The 23699-nt window shown below is 42.3% G+C and overlaps 2 protein-coding genes across 2 annotated transcripts; both read left to right on the top strand.

The window, feature by feature from the left end:
• The first annotated feature begins 12244 nt into the window (after window positions 1-12244).
• Window positions 12245-13102, top strand: LOC124280872 (proline-rich extensin-like protein EPR1). Its single transcript, XM_046716862.1, has one exon. It carries the CDS (start codon window positions 12245-12247, stop codon window positions 13100-13102), a length of 858 nt encoding a protein of 285 aa, XP_046572818.1.
• A 3986-nt stretch (window positions 13103-17088) lies between these two features.
• On the top strand, window positions 17089-17712 carry LOC124280871. Its single transcript, XM_046716861.1, has one exon. The coding sequence runs from the start codon at window positions 17089-17091 to the stop codon at window positions 17710-17712; it is 624 nt and encodes a 207-aa protein (XP_046572817.1).
• Window positions 17713-23699: the final 5987 nt, after the last annotated feature.

The following is a 23699-nucleotide window of genomic DNA, read 5'->3' as shown; positions in this document are numbered from 1 at the left end:
CAACTCAACCGTATTGCCTGCTGCTGAGCCATCGACCAACACCCTCTTGCCTGCCAGCGAGATAGCTCAAAATCCGACGTCGCTCCACCATCCAGGACTTCAACGACCGCCTTGGGAGGATCGAGGTCCGTGCGGAGCAAACCACGACTATGTTGTTGTCTCGCGCAGAGCAAACAACGACTGTGTTGGTCGACATCTTGTCTAGGCTGGACGCCGACGACCTCCACCAGGATATAGAAAGCGTAGAGAAGGAGCAAGAAGAGACCCGACTGGATATCCAAAAGGTGGGGCAGATGCTGGAATCGGCCCAAAAGTGGACCTACCTTTCGCTAGCTGCCGTTCTTGTCTGGAAGGTCGTGTGGACGACCTGGCAACACTGCACACCGGCCAGCACACAGGCCGGTAAGAAGACAGAAACAACCGAACCCGTTTGCACGGTCCACCTCGGGCACCCCTTCTACATGGACTAGAAAATAATATGGATGTATGTTTGCGTGTATGTTTCTGTTTTTTTGGACTAGACAGAAGCTATACCCGCTTGGTCTCTGGGGAACAGCAACTCGATTTCTCGATCGTCTTCCTTTTCTGGGCAATCCTGGTAGGAATTCCAAATTTGTAGAGGAAACGGGGCAAAATAGTATCAGAAAAGACTGACTGACTGACTGAGTTTGGTTTTACGCCGCTTTTAGCAAGTATCAGAAAAGAAATCGGGACAGGAACGCTACTTCTTTGTTCCTTCCATTTGATTTTGTATTGTTTTCGCATTTGTTTGTATTTCTCTCTATTTTGTTTGCCGAAACTCACCGGTGCCCTACAGATTTTAAGGCTCTGTTAACTTTCTATAGGATTTTTTTTTTTTTAAGGAGTAGACAGACTTTTCAATACTTCTATGTGTGGAGGAGAAGAATGACACCGGAACGTGGTTCAGAGTGCATAGAAACGTGGACGAAAGTATACCACAAGCCTTTTCCCCATTGATTTAACATAGGCAGCACCTTCACGGGATTTTCTCCCCACTACCAACACTACTCAAAGTAACACAAACCTCTGAGGCCTTCAGCACTTCAGCACTTCAACACTTTCTCCTACATTTAGCTGACAGGCCGTGGTATAACTGAAATATTGTTCAAATCGGCGTTAAACCCAAGTCACTCACTCACTCAGTCCCCTATTGTTGAATGCGACAGTAACCGTTCAACAGAAAGTCAAACACGTATGAGCAATGACAAAAAATCGGGCTAAAACAGCATCGAGAGTCTCCGACAAAGGGGCGGTGGGGTAGCCTAGTGGTTAAAGCGTTGGCTCGTCACGCCGAAGACCCGGGTTCGAATCCCCACATGTGTACAATGTGTGACGCCCATTTCTGGTGTCCCCCCGCCGTGATGTTGCTGGAATATTGCTAACAGCGGCGTAAAACCAAACTCAGTCAGTCAGTCAGTCCGGCAACGGCATCAACGTCTTACCCTGTACACAGACCACAACACCGACGCAGACGGCAAGCAACAGCAGTTTCATCCTTCGTGTTCAACGTGTATCTATACACTAATGAGCGTCTAAACCTTTGCATAGGATTGCTGAATCGAGGTCATGCTATAACTCGCCAATCCCAATGAGAGTCGACATGTGTTGACAATAGATTCACGCGGTGGGATAGGAGTTTCAGTCTGTCCTTGATTTCTGCGTAGACTAGGTGTAATGTCATTTATTGTAAACCTGGCAATATGGCTGCAATGTGTTAAGTTTGCTCTGTTATGTTTACACTATTGGTAACAGCCTCGATTATATATGATTCCAGGCAACTGGAGTGAGTTTTACGATATTCCAGCAATATCACGGCGGGGGACACCAGAAATGGGCTTCACTCAATGTACCCATGAGGGGAATCGAACCCGGGTCTTCGGCGTGAAGAGCGAACAATTTAACCACTAGGCTACCCCACCTCCCCCAAGGCGACTGGAAGGGATTGACGTGCGGTATGGTAGACCTATGATTATTGCGGCACACCCCGAAGGCCGGATTTGATTCCCAAAATGGGTACAGAGAGACGATTTAAGATGTCGCCCACGGGAACATTGTTTGAATATTTGTTTGTTTCCCTGTTTGTTGTTTTACGCCGCACTCAGCAATATTCCAGCTATATGTCGGTGGTCTGTAAACAACTGAGTCTGGACCAGACAATCCAGTTATCAACAATATGAGCATAGATCTACGCAATTGGTATACGATTACATATGTCAACCAAGTCAGCGAGCCTGACCACCCGATACCGTTGGTCACCTCTTATGACAAGCATGGGTTGCTGAGGACCAATTCTAACCCGGATCCTGTCTGAAAACACACAAACGGCACAATAGACATATTGACTGTTATTATTCTCCACTTCCTTTCTCGTGGTAGTGGTTTCTTCGATTTAACCTAAGACAAGGAAGGTTTAACGTATTTTAAATAAGATTTCAATTTTATCAAGGCCCATTAGCCTGATCTGAGAATAAAGCCCGTATATACAGATGCAGGTCTTATACGTATACAGATGCGATGAAATCCATTAGGGGTAGTGTACTGACATCTCACTGAAGACCCCGAAGGCCCAAAACAATGCTATACGCTGACATTAACTGATACTATGGTAAGGGTTAGGGACATTGTCGAGCTATATGTACAAAACGCGACATCGCGTGAACACGAGATATGGTATTCACGCGATCACACATTCTTTATTCTTTTAAGTTGTATTTTGTCAAACGTCAAGAACGCAAGCTTGTGGCATTTAAACATGATTAAAATCAGAGAATCACGCGATGGTGCATTCTTTTGAATATTTAGAATGTTTAATGTCAAGGACAACACTAAAGCGCTTAGTAAGAATGTGCCTTCCAACATTCCACGCCACACTTCTCTAAAAATCAATATTGTATTTCTCTCATTAACAACATTCCATACGATACGCCTAGAAATATATATACAGATTGCTCGTATGTGGATGCCTGTGGTTAAAATATTACAAAGTAGGGAAAATAAGGGAATTAATGTGTATACGTTTCTAGCTTTTACGTTCGGTTTTGTTTAAAGACACACTATCACGCCACCCTTCTCTAAAAATCAATATTGCATTTCTCTCATTAATACTAGACTAAGTATCAGCCCCCAGCGAAGCTACCATATAAGTCATTCCGAAACAAATACGTATTAAGATTACAATATGAAAATAAAAAGTTCGAATGAATTAATACAACGTTGCATTAAATTGACTTTCGCGCCCTCTACCGACCGAACTTTATTTCAAGCGAAGCCCATAGAGTTATGTCTCTTGGAACGCTCTTTTAGAATATCCTACGCAACTTGTGATTGAGGCCGGTTAGACAAACACCGACAACGCCGCGTGCGACAGTTTTCGATGTACGGAGCAATCGTTTACATTCCATATATGGCAAATGTTATCTGTTTGGAAGCTGTTCGCCTCGAAGTTTCAATTATCGATTTCAGGCAAGTCGTAAGGGATAATAAGTCTTTTATTGTATCAACAGGAAGCTAAAGTGAGTACATATGCCCCAATATATATAGTATAGACAAAAATATTGTCGAAAACACCTTTAACACCACTCAGCATTATTGAAGAATATGCCTGTAAATAATTGATTGATAAAATATTGATGATGTTTTATGATTGCTCTTATGAATAACAGCCCACGCCGTCGAACTTACGTGATACTCAGTCAATCATATCTCCGAGCCTGACCCTGCTAACACCTCTTAAGACAAGCAATGGCCTCCTTGGTACAGAGGGTAGAATGTATCCCCGGAAAGGAAAATGTCGGTGGTTTGAGCCCCTGTCATACCAAGTTAGACCGAGGAACTTGTTACGTTGCCTGGAGCTTACCGTGAAGGGGATTAGACAAGGAAAGTCCGGTGACTGTGTCGTGAATATACTTACATATACGACGCTAAAATGTTGATGATGTACATTAGTCGTCTACTACTACTACTACTACTACTACTACTACTACTACTACTACTTCTACTACTACTACTGCTACTACTACTACTACTACTACTACTACTACTACTGTCACTACTGGTACTACTGTCACTACCACTATTGTCACTACTACTACCACTACCACAACGACTACTACTACTACTACTACTACTGTCACTACCACTGTCACTACTACTACTACTGTCACAACTACTACTACTACTACTACTACTACTACTACTACTACTACTACTACTACTACTACTACTACTGTCTGTAAGTCCCAAAACTTTCAAAGCTAAATTTAACTTACCATATTTTTAAAACGTAGTATTTTGTTCTTTTAAAGTTAAAAGCTAAATATTTCCTACAATCGCGAGCGGCTGAAGGGATGGTGTAAATCCAGCTAGGGTCTATGCAGGTAGCAAAGGTACTGTAAGTCCCCATGGTCCCTTGTATGGAGATCTACCTTCAGTTGTTAGCGATCTGTAGCCTGTTTTTTTTATATTGTATCGTCCTCTATCGTTAAAGCATTTTAGATTTGATTACTAGTTTTAAATATATATCTATGATAATAATCTAGTTGGTTTTACTGTCCTTTGTCGACAGATATTTTAAATTGATTATCTCGTTCTCATCACTATATGGCTGTAATATTGCCGATGCGATGTAACATTTTAACTCACTCACTCACCCACTCACTACTGTCACTACTACTGTCACTACTACTACTACTGCCACTACTACTATTGTCACTACTACTAATGTCGCTACTGCTACTGTCGCTACTGCTACTGTCGCTACTGCTACTGTCACTACTGCTACTGTCACTACTGCTGTCACTACTACTACTGTCACTACTACTACTGTCACTACTACTGCTGTCACTACTACTACTGTCACTACTACAACTACTGTCACTACTACTACTGTCACTACTGCTACTGTCACTACTGCTACTGTCACTACCGCTACTGTCACTACTACTACTGTCACTACTACCACTGTCACTACTACTACTGTCACTACTACTGCTGTCACTACTCACTGTCACTACTACTACTGTCACTACTACTGTCACTACTACTACTGTCACTACTACTACTGTCACTACTACTGCTGTCACTACTACTACTGTCACTACTACTACTGTCACTACTACTACTACACTACTACTGTCACTACTACTACTGTCACTGCTACTACTACTGTCACTACTACTGTCACTACTACTACTGTCTACTGTCACTACACTGTCACTACTACTACTGTCACTACTACCACTGTCACTACTACTACTGTCACTACTACTACTGTCACTACTACTACTGTCACTACTACTACTGTCACTACTACTACTGTCACTACTACCACTGTCACTACTACTACTGCTGTCACTACTACTACTGTCACTACTACTACAGCAACTACTACCACTGTCACTACTACTACTACACTCACTACTACTACTGTCACTACTACTTGTCACTACTGCAACACTACTGTCACTACTACCACTACTACTACTATCACTACTACTACTACCACTACTCACTACTACACATCACTACTACTACTGTCACTGCTACTACTACAGCAACTACTACCACTACTACTACTGTCACTACTACCACTATCACTACTACTACTACTCAGCTACTACTACCACTATCACTACTACTACTGCAACTACTACTACACTATCACTACTACTAGCAGCACTACTACTACACTACTCCTACTACTACTACACTACACTACTACCACTATCACTCACTACAGCAACTACTACCACTATCACTACTACTACAGCAACTACTACTACTACTCACTCACTACTACAGCTAACTACCACTCACCACTACTACTGTCAGCAACTACTACCACTATCACTACTACTACAGCAATTACTACTACTACTCACTCACTACTACAGCAGCTACTACCACTGTCACTACTACTACTATCACTCACAGCAACTACTACCACTGTCACTACTACTACACATAGCAGCTACTACTACTGTCACTACTACTACAGTCTACTACCACTATCACTACTACTCACAGCAGCAACTACTACCACTATCACTACTACTACAGCACCACTACTACCACTACTACTACTACAGCAACTACTACCACTATCACTACTACTACAGCAACAACTACCACTACTACTACTACTACTACTACCACTAACTACCACTGTCACTACTACTACAGCAGCTACTACCACTATCACTACTACTACAGCAACTACTACCACTATCACTACTACAGCAGTCAACTACCACTACACTACTGGTACAGCAGCTACTACCACTATCACTACTACTACAGTCACCACTACTACCACTGTCACTACTACTACACCAGCTACTACTACTACACTCACTACTACTACCACTATCACTACTACTACAGCAACTACTACCACTATCACTACTCCTACAGCAGCTACTACCACTATCACTACTACAGCAACAACTACCACTATCACTACTACTACAGCAACTACTACCACTATCACTACACTACAGCAGCTACTACCACTATCACTACTACTACAGCAACTACTACCACTATCACTACTACTACAGCAACAACTACTGTCACTACTCACTACTACCGCTACTACTACTACCACTATCACTACTACTACAGCAGCTACTACCACTATCACTACTACTACAGCAACAACTACCACTATCACTACTACTACAGCAACTACTACCACTATCACTACTACTACAGCAACTACTACCACTATCACTACTACTACACCAGCTACTACCACTATCACTACTACTACAGCAACTACTACTACTCACTACTACTACTACAGCAGCTACTACCACTATCACTACTACTACAGCAGTCACTACTACTATCACTACTACTCACTACTACTACCGTCACTACTACTACTATCACTACTACTACTGTCACTACTACTACTACACTACTACTACTACTACTACTACTACCACTATCACTACTACTTACAGCACTACTACCACCACTGTCACTACTACTACAGCTACTACTACTACTACTACACCGTCAACTACCACTATCACTACTACTACTGCTACCACTATCACTACTACTACAGCAACTACTACCACTATCACTACTACTACAGCAGCAACTACTACCACTACTACTACTACTACCATCACTACTACTACTACTGTCACTACTACCACTCCACTACTACTACTGTCACTACTACTACTATCACTACTACTACTGTCACTACTACTACTACTCACTACTACTACAGCACTACTACTGCACTGTCACTACTACTACTGTCACTACTACTACTGTCACTACTACTGTCACTACTACTACTACTGCAACTACTACTGCTAATCACTACTTGCTACTACTACTCATCACTACTCACTACTACTACTGTCCACTACTACTACTGTCACTACTACCACTGTCACTACTACTACTACTGTCACTACTACCACTACTCACTACTACTACTGCACTATCACTACTACTACTACAATCACTACTCACTACTACAGTCACTACTACTGTCACTACTACTACTACTGTCACTACTGCTACTGTTGCTACTACTACTGTCACTACTACTACTGTCACTACTACTACTGTCGCTACTACTGCTGTCACTACTACTACTGCTGTCACTACTACTACTGTCACTACTGCTACTACTGTCACTACTACTACTACTGTCGCTACTACTACTGTCACTACTACTACTACTACTACTGTCACTACTACTACTGTCACTACTACTACTACTGTCACTACTACTACTACTGTCACTACTACTACTACTGTCGCTACTACTACTGTCACTACTACTACTACTACTGTCACTACTACTGCTGTCACTACTACTACTACCACTGTCACTACTACTACTGTCACTACTACTACTGTCACTACTACTACTGTCACTACTACTACTACTGTCACTACTACTACTGTCACTACTACTACTACTGTCACTACTGCTACTGTCGCTACTACTACTGTCACTACTACTACTGCTGTCACTACTACTACTGTCACTACTACTACTACTGTCGCTACTACTACTGTCACTACTACTACTACTGTCACTACTACTACTGTCACTACTATTACTACTGTCACTACTACTACCACCACCACTACTACTACTACTACCACTGTCACAACTACTACTACTACTACTACTACTTCTTCTATCTACTACTACTACTACTACCACTACCACTCGCACTGTCACAACTACTACTACTACTTCTACTACTGCTACTACTACTACCACTGTCACAACTACTACTACTACTACTACTACTACTACTACCACTAGGTACGACAGTATACCTGACCGCCAGGCCAACTCATTAATATATTAAACAGTGTCATGCGAGCTTCATACAAAGAGTCCAGGAACGGATGGCAAGCTGTTCCGAATGTAACGACGAACGCCGAGGCAGACTGAGTGCCATTTGACAACAGAAGTTCTATTCCACCTCATAATAGACGTTACAAACAACATTTCAAATCGGCTTAACAGTAATTCGAGCCAAGCATCAGGGCATTCATACATACGGTGCCCTGAATACAGCGCTTATTGCTAATCCGAACTAATCCAGTCTGATTTATTCCAAATCGCTTCCGATACCTATTCCTACCATTTAAACGCGATCGGCCTAATCACCTTTGATTGAAATAGGGTACACGGTTGATGGGAGCCAAGCCGATCACTCAGCCCGTTGTTAAGATTTGTGGTTGACTTGGCAAACGAAATACATCTCTGACCTCACCTGCGAAGGAAAGAAGGACGTGCTGTTTTGTAATGGACGTGTATTTGTCAAATGATGGGTGTTGAGTTCAAGGAATTTGCCTATCATTGTCGGATCATGAAGTGTTGTTGTTTGGTTGCGGGACACTGTTATGGAATGGATCGGAACCAATCTACGCCCATTGGATGTGTGTATCTGAGACATGATTTGTGTGTTGACCGATTCAGGATTTGAACTATTTTGGAAGTAGTGCTACAAGTTGTTTGTTCTTTCAGGTTTAAGTATATTGTTTTGTGTCGTGTGTTTTATTTATATCATAATGACGAACTTGTGTTCAACTTTGCAAACCCTTCACCGAAACTTGCTGTCGGATTCCGAATCGGAGTTCGACGATGTTGTCATGTCGAAACTACGTTCCCCGATTATCGCCGAGCATCGCCGACGGCATGAGAGCTCCTCGAGTGATGGGAAGAGTTCGACAGATCGGATGTTTATTCCTAAATCACGTGATCGATTCAGAAGCAGTTCGTGTGACACCCGACAGCACCCTGGGAGACCGGAGTACATACATTGTAGATGTTGCGGATTGTTGAAGAAGGCGAAGGTGTCGTTTTCGGATGATGTCGATGATGACGACACACCCGAGGAAAGAAGAAACCCAAGAATACCGAATGGGTGTGAGACTAAAACTATTCCACGACGGTCCGGATCCTGTGATCCGAGTAGTAGAAATAGAGACCAATTTCAAGCAGTGGTAAAACCCGGACAAACAGTATCCGACACTGAGTTTTTAGCACGGAGACAGCCGCGCACACTACCTAGATATGAAGGTAAGGTATGCATTAACTTTGTATGTAGATATTTATTCTGTGACAGAGTCAGGCAATGCATGATGACTACAGTCCGTTTGGCTCAAAAGCGGACCGATGAATTGCAATCTAACTCGAAAACTAATAAACATAACATACTCAATGAAACGCTGATCATAATCAAAACATCATACCCACTCTGTGAGGTTTTAGCAGAATGTTTGTCCTAAAAACAAAAAAGTTGTTTAACAAACTATCATTAAAATATTGACACAGTTCACTGTTTGTTACGAGGGAGGAGTGCAGAGAAAGGGACAGCCAGGTGTTCGAGAAGCACGTTCACAGACAAAGATATTTATTCATTAACCTGTGCTGTGCCGTCTCCATCCGTTCTCGAACACCTGGCTGTCCCTTTCTCTGCACTCCCCCTCGTAACAAATAGTGAACTGTGTCAATATTTTAATGATAGATTGTTAAACAACTTTTTTATTTGTAGGACAAAAATTCTGCAAAAACCTCACAGAGTGGGTATGATGTTTTGATTATGATCAGCGTTTCATTGAGTATTTTATGTTATTGGTTTTCGAGTTAGATTGCAATTCATCGGTCCGCTTTTGAGCCAAACGGACTGTAGCTCCACACGACTGACGGGACTGTGAGGCAAGGCTCTCTGACTTGGTTTATACATACAATTGTGTTCTAAATGCGTAGATCGGTGCTCATGACGTCAACCACTAGGTCGCCTGATGCACACACGCTGAAAATTCAAACATCGACCTTTAGCATGCCCTTTGTCCCGCATTCAGAGCGCATTACTTTTTAAAACAAAATGTGATGTCATTTTTTAATCTAAGTAATAGTTTCTAGCTTCTCAAATAATAGAAAAGTTAGTGTTCATTCTATTGTGCTGGACACACTTATATTATAAACTTCCGCGTCAAATTCACGCTCCAGGTCCAGTTCATTCTTGTAGTGCTTTCCATCTTTGTGCATCAAGACCCGTTAAGATCCGGGTTAGAATTGATCTTCAGTAGCCCATGCTTGTCGTAAGATGCGACTAACGGAATCGGGTGGTCAGGTTCGCTGACTTGGTTTACCCACATGTCATCGGTTCCCAATTGCGAAGATCGATGCTCATGCTGTTGATCACTGGATTGCCTGGTCTAGACACGATTATCTACAGACCACTGCCATATAGCTGGAATATTGCTGAGTGCGGAGTAAAACTAAACTCACTCACTCATTCTTGTAAGAGAAACAGAATCTGTTGCTAAATATTAATGTCTTCAGTATTTGCTTGACGTATAATGCCCTATCATAGACGATTGGAGGGTTAATCTATCAACCTCGGCTGCGAAGCCTCAAACGGGCGATATACTGATTTTTATGTCACTTACCTGTTCAAAATATCGTGCATTAATCACATTTCACCGTTTGAGCGTAAATATGTGCGTGCGTGCGTGTGTGTGTCTGTGTGTTCAGTCTACTTAATGACTTCGCCGCAATATACTTTAAACATGGATACCTCACTTAGACACATTATACTATCATCGAGCCGTCAATACCTTGTTTTATCCTGTTAGTACCAAGGCCAGGCAGAGTAACAATAATTTCCATCTTTTAACATCATTTAGTATATGACGCTCTCCGGGCTCCAATGCTTGTAAGAGGCGACTAACAGGATCGGGTGGTCAGGCTCACTTACTTGGTTGACACATGTCATCGTATCCCAATTGCGTAGATCGATGCGCATGAGGCTGATCACAGGATTGTCTGTCCCAGACTCGATTATTTACATACCACCGCCATATAGCTGTGATATTGCTGAGTGCGGCATCAAACAAATTGAAACAAACAAACAAATCTTTCAAGTCCATGTTGCCAGGTAGTGATATTATTTCATCAACGATCACTCACTTAAGGCTTTCTTATTCTGCTACAGATGTCGTCAGTGACGGAGATCGACGGTGTCGAGGGCGACAACAGATACGTCATACAGGCCGACCACCTCCAGCACCACAAACGTCCTCACAACGACGTCAAAGGACAAACACGAGCCATGGGCATCGTCAACAAGACACCTCCTCTCTCACCGTCGCCGATGTCATGCCGCACGTTGTGCAGAAAGAAAGCAGACCCTGTGGTCTGATCCAACAACACCTTGACCTTCAACACCCTCCGGAGGGTGTTCCTGGGTCTACCTCAACGTCTGGATATAGGCATGGTGTGCAGGAATCACTTGCTCACTCCCCGAGTTGGACACACGATCAGTTTGTTAATGAAACAAGACATGCTAATGACACTGATATTCCCATAGAATTATTGCCAAGCTACATTCCCGAAGAACGATCTAGGAGTCGCAGACGTCCGAATGAATGCGATCCCGTCAAGAAACAATCGCATATTCAACGAGGTGTTTCCTTTAGAATCGCCGTTGACAATCAGGATGGACCAAATGATACGGGTTTAGAACAGTCACGTAATTACGCAAGTGAAGGTAGCCAATGGTGGTCGAAACCTCCACGCGAATCAGACTTTACATCAGAACGATCATCGAACCTTACTCGAACAGTACGTGAACATTTCCCAAAGGAGTCAGGACCTCCCAATAGATCACTACAATGGCAAACTGTCGCCAAACATCCCAATTCTGTATGTTCATTAGGAGGAACGATGAAAGAACATTCTCATCAACGTACATCTTCTCCAGCTGCAACATCACGTGTAACGGAACTCTCCACTAATACAGCGTCACGTGACTACAGCTGGGAGACAAACACACCTGCGCACAGTCCTCATCAAACGCCCTCTCGTTTAGCACCGCCTGATCCAACGGGGCTGGCCGTTTGCCAAGAACCTGGTCACAAGGAAGAACAGTCAGCAATGCCTAACACATCGCCAACGAAGAGATTACCCTTTCAGCGTACGTCTTCTCCAATCAGAGCACACCCTTGTCCAGCGGAACCTATTGCCAGCATCAAGAATGAATCGGAGGGTACTCTGTGGGAGCGTCGTCCTCGCACATCTTCTCTATCAGCACCATCACGCCCATCGCATTTGACAATAAGTAAATCCACGTATGAACAATCATTCCATCCCGAAACCTCTTCAACCCCACTCTGCAGCCGTCCCCCGAAACCTCCTCCAAAGGTCTCCCCAGACAAACCACCGCCACGTCCACCAAAACCCCTAAAGCTTCAATCGACCAGTCATAATATTTCCCCCGAAGGAAAATCCCCCACGAATGACGCGCAACCTGCTGAATGTAGTGATGAGCCGCCAGCTCTCCCTCCAAGGGGTAGACCACCCAGACAACCGACTGACAAACCACCAGAAAGACCACCAAAGTCATGGGTCATGGCTGTGCCCAGAGAGAGTGCCAACCCACCGCCCCTGCCCCCGAGGACACGCCGGTCTCAGTCTGCTGACAGTGTGTTCCGGAAACGGGAGGCATCCCCAGGGAAGGGGGAACAGAGAAGGCCTGCTTCAGAGGGTGAAAGTCAGAAACTGATCATGGAGGTTCTTGTGTGACTGAACTGGTACAAGGTCAAGGAAAGGTCACGGTCAAGGTCAAATGCAGGGTTACGGTCAAGGTCATTAGCATTATATTCACTCGTTAGTTTTATATGTTAAGAGTCATAACATAACACTGGATTCGCGAATAGTTCAAGGTCATATACAAATGTACTCCCAAGGGCACCAATAAGGTTAGTATGGGACTTAAAATACGTGACATATGTGGATATCGTGAACAGGGTGAGGGTCAATGTTATTTAGATAAAACATTACAAATAAGGCCATGGTTTGTTGGGATACAAACGTGAAGGATCAGGGACAGGTTCATGAAACAAATATTATTTATTGGTTTATTGCCAAATGAGAACGGGAATCACACCCAAGGTAGAGGGTTGCGTTGATTACCTCCGTCTGCATGGTTTTGTGAAACAAATGAAAATTTCATGAACTGAAGCAGTGGTGGTATTAACCGGCTGCCAACAGAACAACTAATTGATCAGAATATCAGTTGCTGATCTGAGCCTGTAAACTGGTCAAAAGATTCAATGTTAGACAAAAACCGTTGTGAGGCAAATATCTTTTCCACGGGCAATTTGCGCATCATTGGATGTTGTAATAAAAACAATGTATGTATATAACAGTATCATGCAATGTACTGTTTTCATTTAGTTCGTATTTTGGCTCAGTCTGCAACCTACCAACATACAAATATATATTGCATCTAAGTGGTGACTAACGGGATCGGGTGGTCAGGCTTGCTGACTTGGTTGCCACGTGCCATCGGTTCCCAATTGCGTAGATGGCTGCTTATGCTGTTGATCACTGGATTGTCTGGTCCAGACTCGATTATTTATATATGTATTATTGCCGAGCGCGGTGTTAAACAACAAAAAAGCAAGCAAAAAGCAACAACAACACAAAAAAACCCATCGCATCATATTTTGCCAATGATTATGCTTCAGGACAGGTCCAACAGAATTGCTTAAAACCAATTCCTCTCAGTTTGAATAAGACCAGATCCCGCCTGTATATATCAGATCACGTGCTACCAATGTACAAGACTAATTCCGAACTATAAAACCAGCTTAAAGGTCACATGCAACGTAAAACACAACTTTGCAGATTCTGATACCTTTCGGTATGGACTTACCGAAACAAAGCGTCAAAATGCAAATTCAACTTATAAAGTTGAAAAATAATAACGATGAAAAAACCGCGCGAAATCGGAGTTCAAACGTTTCACTAATTTTCCCCAGACTTTCTGGGAATACGGGTTTCAACAGCTGGGCTGCGCTCATAGCATGTGCGCAGTGAAATAGGTTCGCGCAACTTGGAAGCGGGCTGTCTGGTGAATACTCGGTGAAGGCTTTGGTGTGAGCTATTTTCATAATGTTTTGTTGATGTCTCACAGGCGCGAGCTTTTATATGTTATGACAGTAAATAAACTGTTTATATAATTTCATTTGTCTATTTCACCACACACGTTCTTCTTACCGAGTCACTTTCTCAGTTCGATACTTAAAAGCAATGTCATTATTTAGCGTTGACACAATTTCTTGCTGTGATATAGATATGTCGCTGTCACAGACAAAACTCAATGTCTTGTTTTATTGCCACCTGTGTGTCTGCCTGCCTGTCTGCTAATGACAATATTCAATACACAACTGCCATCACTGACCACATGCAATTTGAACTTAACACCAATCAGGCTATACACCATAAACAAAACGCATTGATTTATGGCCCGAGTTCGGTCTCTGTCACATTATGTAATTACACAGACAGGCAGGTGTGATACTTGAACACATGACATGTTATGATGTCTGTTGATTGCAAAATGTTATACACAAAAATGAGCATGTATTTACAAAACCCAACATCTCTATATATACACACACAATGAGCCGTGAAGGCGGCATCTGCTAATGAACCAGCCGTTACACTTGAGTGCACACCCACCCGCTCTGACTGGGTTCGGTATCCCGGCTGCTTGTTTCGAGGGAGGTAAAACCCAAGTACAAAATATTGCACTTTTGATTTGCGATTATACGCTTATAATTTTGTTTATTTGTATTTTCATAATCAGCAATGCATATTATATGTCATGGAGAAGTGATAATTGTGTTTTAATTATGTTTGATTTTTGGTTGCATGTGACCTTTAAGTATTATGAACGTCATATGAGCGAAATATTCTTAAGTGCTACGTTAAACCCCATTTCACCTCACCTACCAATACACACAAGACAATGTATATTTAAGAAATGAATTTCACATTGTGGTGGTTTTCTGGAGAAGGAAATCTTGAACCCTGCAAGTTTATATGGCGCAAACGCCGGAGAATGCCTTTATCCCCAAGTGAATTACCACAGTGTGAAATTGAATTCTTTTAAATTCGTAATTTGAAGTTTGAGTGATAGCAATGTGAACTGAACTGCATTCCTGCAGAGGTAGAAATGAACTGCATTCCTACAGAGGTAGAAATGAACTGTAATCCTACAGAGGTAGAAATGAACTGTATTCCTACAGAGGTAGAAATGACCTGCATTCTTGCAGAGGTAGAAATGACCTGCATTCCTACAGAGGTAGAAATGACCTGCATTCCTACTGAGGTAGAAATGAACTGTATTCCTACAGAGGTAGAAATGAACTGTATTCCTACAGAGGTAGAAATGACCTGTATTCCTACAGAGGTAGAAATGACCTGCATTCCTGCAGAGGTAGAAATGAACTGCATTCCTACAGAGGTAGAAATGAACTGCATTCCTACAGAGGTAGAAATGAACTGTATTCCTACAGAGGTAGAAATGAACTGTATTCCTACAGAGGTAGAAATGGCTTGCATTCCTACAGAGGTAGAAATGGCCTGCATTCCTACAGAGGTAGAAATGAACTGTATTCTTACAGAGGTAGAAATGGCCTGCATTCCTACAGAGGTAGAAATGAACTGTGTTCCTACAGAGGTAGAAATGACCTGTATTCCTACAGAGGTAGAAATGACCTGTATTCCTACAGAGGTAGAAATGAACTGTATTCCTACAGAGGTAGAAATGACCTGTATTCCTACAGAGGTAGAAATGACCTGCATTCCTACAGAGGTAGAAATGACCTGCATTCCTACAGAGGTAGAAATGACCTGTATTCCTACAGAGGTAGAAATGACCTGTATTCCTACAGAGGTAGAAATGGCCTGCATTCATACAGAGGTAGAATGACCTGCATTCCTACAGAGGTAGAAATGACCTGCATTCCTACAGAGACAGAATGACCTGCATTTCTACAGAGGTAGAAATGACCTGTATTCCTACAGAGGTAGAAATGACCTGCATTCCTACAGAGGTAGAAATGACCTGCATTCCTACAGAGGTAGAAATGACCTGCATTCCTGCAGGGGTAGAAATGAACTGTATTCCTACAGAGATAGAAATGACCTGCATTCCTACAGAGGTAGAAATGGCCTGCATTCCTACAGAGGTAGAAATGGCCTGCATTCCTACAGAGGTAGAAATGGCCTGCATTCCTACAGAGATAGAAATGACCTGCATTCCTACAGAGGTAGAAATGGCCTGCATTCCTACAGAGGTAGAAATGGCCTGCATTCCTACAGAGATAGAAATGACCTGCATTCCTACAGAGGTGCAGGTGGATAGAAATGACCTGCATTCCTACAGAGGTAGAAATGGCCTGCATTCCTACAGAGATAGGTACAGAGAATGACCTGCATTCCTACAGAGGTAGAAATGGGCATTCCTACAGAGGTAGAAATGACCTGCAGGAGGTTCCTACAGAGAAATGGGCTGCATTCCTGCAGAGGTAGAAATGACCTGCATTCCTTAGAAATGGCCTGCATTCCAACAGAGAGGTAGAAATGACCCTGCATTCCTGCAGAGGTAGAAATGACCTGCATTCCTGCAGAGGTGACCTGCATTCCTGCAGAGGTAGAAATGGCCTGCATTCCTACAGAGACAGAAATGACCTGCATTCCTACAGAGGTAGATAGAAATGACCTGCATTCCTGCAGAGATAGAAATGACCTGCATTCCTACAGAGGTAGAAATGAACTGTATTCCTACAGAGGTAGAAATGGCCTGCATTCCTGCAGAGGTAGAAATGACCTGCATTCCTGCAGAGGTAGAAATGACCTGCATTCCTGCAGAGGTAGAAATGAACTGCATTCCTACAGAGGTAGAAATGGCCTGCATTCCTACAGAGGTAGAAATGACCTGCATTCCTGCAGAGGTAGAAATGACCTGCATTCCTGCAGAGGTAGAAATGACCTGCATTCCTGCAGAGGTAGAAATGGCCTGCATTCCTACAGAGGTAGAAATGACCTGCATTCCTACAGAGGTAGAAATGGCCTGCATTCCTGCAGAGGTAGAAATGACCTGCATTCCTGCAGAGATAGAAATGACCTGCATTCCTGCAGAGGTAGAAATGAACTGTATTCCTACAGAGGTAGAAATGGCCTGCATTCCTGCAGAGATAGAAATGACCTGCATTCCTACAGAGGTAGAAATGAACTGTATTCCTGCAGAGGTAGAAATGACCTGCATTCCTACAGAGGTAGAAATGAACTGTATTCCTGCAGAGGTAGAAATGGCCTTCATTCCTACAAAGGAGAAATGACCTGCATTCCTACAGGATGGAAATGAACTTCATTCCTACGAGGTAGAAATGAACTGCATTCCTGCAGAGGTAGAAATGACCTGCATTCCTACAGAGGCAGAAATTACTTGCATTCCTACAGAGGTACACTACAAGGAATGCTGGCAGGAGCTCATGCTTCATGCCGTGAATTGTTTCCCATCACCTCTCGTGTTCACACCATCAATCAACATAAGCTCAATGTACGTTGCATTTGGTTTTAGAAATGTTTCAGGCAATCTTTCTTTGTCAGTGGGCGTCGAGATTCTTGGTGTATGGGTACAATGTATGAAGCCCATTTCTGGTGTCCCCCGCTGTGATATTGCCGAAATATTGCTGAAAGCAGCATAAAACCATACTCACTCACTTACTCACTCTTAGTGTAGTTTGGACTGATTCACGTTGAAGGAAAAGCCTATCACTGCTTCGTCGGTGTGCATCTTGACCGCTCGTACATTCACAGGGGCTTGTAGAGCAAACAAAAGACCTCTCGTACATTCACAGGGGCTTGAAGAGCAAACAAAAGACCATTCGTACATTCACAGGCGCATGTAGAGCTAACAAAAGACCGCTCGTACATTCACAGGGGCTTGTAGAGCAAGCAAAAGACCTCTCGTACATTCACAGGGCTTGTAGGGGCTTGTAGAGCAACAAAAGACCTCTCGTACATCCACAGGGGCTTGTAGAGCAAACAAAAGACCTCTCGTACATCCACAGGGGCTTGTAGAGCAAACAAAAGACCGCTCTCATACATTCACAGGGGCTTAGTACATCTCACAGGTGGCTTGTAGAGCAAACAAAAGACCTCTCGTACATTCACAGGGGCTTGTAGAGCAAACAAAAGACCTCTCGTACATTCACAGGGGCTTGTAGAGCAAACAAAAAGACCTCTCATACATTCACAGTGGCTTGTAGAGCAAAAAAAGACCTCTCATTACATTCACAGGGGCTTGTAGAGCAAACAAAGACCTCTCGTACATTCACAGTGGCTTGTAGTACATTCACAGGGACCTCTTGTGGCTTGTAGAGCAAACAAAAGACCTCTCGTACATTCACAGGGGCTTGTAGAGCCAACAAAAGACCTCTCGTACATTCACAGGGGCTTGTAAAAACAAAAGACCTCTCGTACATTCACAGTGGGTTGTAGAGCAAAAAAGACCTCTCGTACATTCACAGGTGGCTTGTAGAAGCCAACAAAAGACCTCTCGTACATTCACAGGGGCTTGTAGAGCAAACAAAAGACCTCTCGTACATTCACAGGGGCTTGTAGGAGCAAACAAAAGACCGCTCTCGTACATTCACAGGGGCTTGTAGAGCTAACAAAAGACCTCGTACATTCACAGGGGCTTGTAGAGCAAACAAAAGACCGCTCGTACATTCACAGTGGCTTGTAGAGCAAACAAAAGACCTCTCGTACATTCACAGGGGCTTGTAGGCTTGTAGAGCAAACAAAAGACCTCTCGTACATTCACAGGGGCTTGTAGAGCAAACAAAAGACCTCTCGTACATTCACAGGGGCTTGTAGAGCTAAACAAAAGACCGCTCGTACATTCACAGGGGCTTGTAGAGCAAACAAAAGACCGCTCGTACATTCACAGTGGCTTGTGGAGCAAACAAAACACCGCTCGTACATTCACAGTGGCTTTTAGAGCCAAAATCTGGCAAAGAAATATATGCTGTCACTGACTGGGTTTTAACATTGTTTTTTGCGTTACAAGCCCTTGTTTGTGCATAATTTACGCATAGGAAACTGACCGCCATCACCGAAGCCACTGAAAGAAGCGGCCTATAAATATATGTAAACCCGCGTCAGTGACTTTAGTCGGACGGATGAATCAACATGATTACATGATGACATGTGGCTGTGTCTTCACAACCAATGTGCTCTCCTCATGTATGACACAAACTAAACATATGTATGTAGCCAGCTCCTAGCGGTTTGGTACAATGTGTGTACATGTTTGTCTCAACGAAAACATGATTGCTGTATACAACACAAAGTTACCCCCAAACAATTGTCAGAGCAGCAATGACGGTGTCGTGATAATGGCAGACAGATGTTATATTTTATTTAAGTCTCACCTCATACAAGTATAACATATATAAATATTTACACGTATAAAATATACATTTGATGAGCTATCCCTTATTGGATTACGAGAGACCATTTTAAGAATACAAATACATACAATAGTTAAAACATGCTCACTATAATGTAACAAAAAGTCAACCTTACTTGTGATATAAAAGAGATGTTCTCTCCTCTAAGACATCCATGCAGGTTTTGGCACTAGATTTTAAAATATCTGGGTTTGATTTTATAAAAGCTAACTGATCAACAGGTGACATAAAATTAAAATCGTCTTTTATAACTGAACATAAACTTAGCATGTTCCTAGTGATATTTGTATTTAAGGGACAGTTAAAAAGCACGTGCACCTCATCCTCTATAACGTTGTTACAGTTAAAACAAGCTCTTTCCTCTAGCGGGACATTGTTGAGACGGCCTGTCTCTACGTGTAAGAGGGCTACTCCACATCTGAACATAGAGAGAGCCCTTCTTTGTTTTCTGGTCATCGTCTTGTTGATGTATTGTTCACGCCCATATTCCGTCTTGAAAGTAGCGTACCGTCTCAGTTTGTTACCTCCCTGACAGACTGTGAGCTGTGAGTACAGGTTAGAATATCTGCTTCCATTCCTTTATGTGTTGTTCCTTTAAACATCGCATCTTTGACCCTGTGTACTACTTGCTTGGTGTGAAGTCCATTGGTGACATCAAATAATTCATGCAAGGTTAGAGATGTAAGTTTAAGGCGAACTCTTTTAATCCAGTTAATCTTGTTCTTCAGTGCTAGTGATCTCCTCCACTGGAAGATTTTGTAGGTGAGTCGATCTCTGTGTAGACTGTTGGTTCTGGTGTATACTCTCATCACACTCCCCAGGTCTTCACACATGCAGGTGTCAGCCCATGTCACCCTCAACGGCCGCGTTCGGTGCGGTTTTCTTAAGTCCCATAAAACTTCATGGCCCTATTTTGTACAGTTTTGATTGCGGTTAGCGTCTTACTTCCCCATATAGCGGATCCATATTCAATGGTTGACCAAACCATGGAGTTGTACATTTTGGTATATGTTTTAATACCCATGCCTCCAAGTGACTTGAGTTTGGATATAAGCAGTCCAAGTGCCCGGGTTGCAGAGCTGGCAACTGCTTTCTCCATGCGGGTATAGTCCAAATGTTCTGTGATTAGAAGTCCGAGGTAGCAATAACTGTCCGCAATGTCAAGAATCACATTTCCACATTCAAAAAAAGTTGTCCTCGGGATTGATACGCTTCTACAGTGGAGAACCTTCGACTTGTCATTATTCAGTCATTTTGTTGACGTCACACCAATTTTGTAGGCAGTCGAGGAGAACTTTAAGGTCCGCTTCAAGGTCATCCGCATAGGCTAAAATACATATTTTCTCATCATTCAAAGTCACACCCATATCCAGTCCATTTAGAGTGACAATTAGGTCATTTATGTATATATTAAACAACAGTGGAGAGAGCAGACATCCTTGTTTTAGACCGCATCGCACATTGAACCATTCTGTAAGGCTTCCATTGACCCTTATAGAGCACTTCACACTTTTATACAAACATATGATTGCTTGATACATTTTCCCACTTATACCAATTTCTGATAATGGCATTGTTGTCAGTGTAACTAGGATTTTTACTCCAATTGGAACTTGGAGAAAATGAATACGTGTAGCCATTGCAAATGTCGACACAAACAATGTACCGACATTATACATGATCTTACACTTATAGCTGAAAATTGAAGTCGTATTGTCGCATTCTATTTCAGCACAAGAAACCTTGGTAACAAATATACAGTATATAGGTACAAAACCATGGTTTACATGTATGAGACAACAGTATTGAGGAATTGGAGCAGAGTATACATGTGTGAGATTGTTGTATATAATAATGGAAACATCCAACTGTACAACTGTGACACACAGGTATGAAACCATAGTATACATGTCAATGATCTGGACCATCTGATGTAGATAAGAGATCTTGCGATACCAGTCAGGGAATATGGTACACAGGTATGAAACCATGGTATACATATATGTCACCATGGTATACAGTAGTTACGGGACCAAGCATATGATATACATATATGGTACCATGGTCTATAGTAGTTACGGTACCATACGTATGATATACATATATGGCACCATGGTATATAGTAGTTACGGGACCAAGCATATGATATACATATATGGTACCATGGTATGCAGTAGTTACGGGACCAAGCATATGATATACACATATGGTACCGTGGTATGCAGTAGTTACGGGACCAAGCATATGATATACACATATGGTACCATGGTATATAGTAGTTACGGTACCATACATATGATATGCACATATGGTACCGTGGTATGCAGTAGTTACGGGACCAAGCAAATGATATGTACATATGGTACCGTGGTATGCAGTAGTTACGGGATCAAGCATATGATATACATATATGGTACCATGGTATATAGTAGTTACGGTACCATACATATGATATACATATATGGTACCATGGTATGCATTAGTTACGGACCAAGCATATGATATACATATATGGTACCATGGTATATAGTAGTTACGGTACCATACATATGATATGCACATATGGTACCATGGTATGCAGTAGTTACGGGACCAAGCAAATGATATGCACATATGGTACCGTGGTATGCAGTAGTTACGGGACCAAGCATATGATATACATATATGGTACCATGGTATATAGTAGTTACGGTACCATACATATGATATACATATATGGTACCGTGGTATGCAGTAGTTACGGGACCAAGCATATGATATACATATATGGTACCATGGTATATAGTAGTTACGGGACCAAGCATATGATATACATATATGGTACCGTGGTATGCAGTAGTTACGGGATCAAGCATATGATATACATATATGGTACCATGGTATATAGTAGTTACGGTACCATACATATGATATGCACATATGGTACCGTGGTATATAGTAGTTACGGGACCAAGCATATGATATGCATATATGGTACCATGGTATGCAGTAGTTACGGGACCAAGCATATGATATACATATATGTGTACCATGGTATATATATGGTAGTTAACGGTACCATACATATGATATGCACATATGGTACCATGGTATACAGTAGTTACGGTACCATACATATGATATGCACATATGGTACCGTGGTATGCAGTAGTTACGGGATCAAGCATATGATATACATATATGGTACCGTGGTATATAGTAGTTACGGTTCCATACATATGATATGCACATATGGTACCGTGGTATGCAGTAGTTACGGTACCATACATATGATATGCACATATGGTACCATGGTATGCAGTAGTTACGGGATCAAGCATATGATATACATATATGGTACCATGGTATATAGTAGTTACGGTACCATACATATGATATGCACATATATGGTACCGTGGTATGCAGTAGTTACGGGACCAAGCATATGATATACATATGGGTATATGGTAGGGTACCATACATATGATATGTTACCGTGGTACCAGTATACAACCAAGATATGATATACATATAGGGTACCATGTTATACAGTAATTAAGGTGCCATGCATGTTATATACATATATAGGGTACATATACGGAAGTGTCTGTGTCTAATCAATACATCAGTGTCTAACCAATGCGCCTGTGTCTAATCACTGAGTCAGTGTCTAATCACTGCGACAATGTCTAATCACTGCGTCAACGTCTAATCAATGCGTCAGTGTCTAATCAATGCGTTAGTGTCTAATCACTCAGTCAGTGTCTAATCACTGCATCAACGCCCAATCAATGTGCCCACGTCTAATCAATGCTTCAGTGTCTAACCAATGCGTCAGTGTCTATTCAATGAGTCAGTGTCTAATCAAT

This window comes from Haliotis rubra, unplaced genomic scaffold (assembly GCF_003918875.1).
Source record: "Haliotis rubra isolate DU_JTF1 unplaced genomic scaffold, ASM391887v1 Scf275, whole genome shotgun sequence".
NCBI classification, from domain to species: Eukaryota; Metazoa; Mollusca; class Gastropoda; order Lepetellida; family Haliotidae; genus Haliotis; species Haliotis rubra.
The sequence above is the reverse complement of the archived record's forward strand: the minus strand, read 5'-3'. Positions and strand labels throughout refer to the sequence as shown.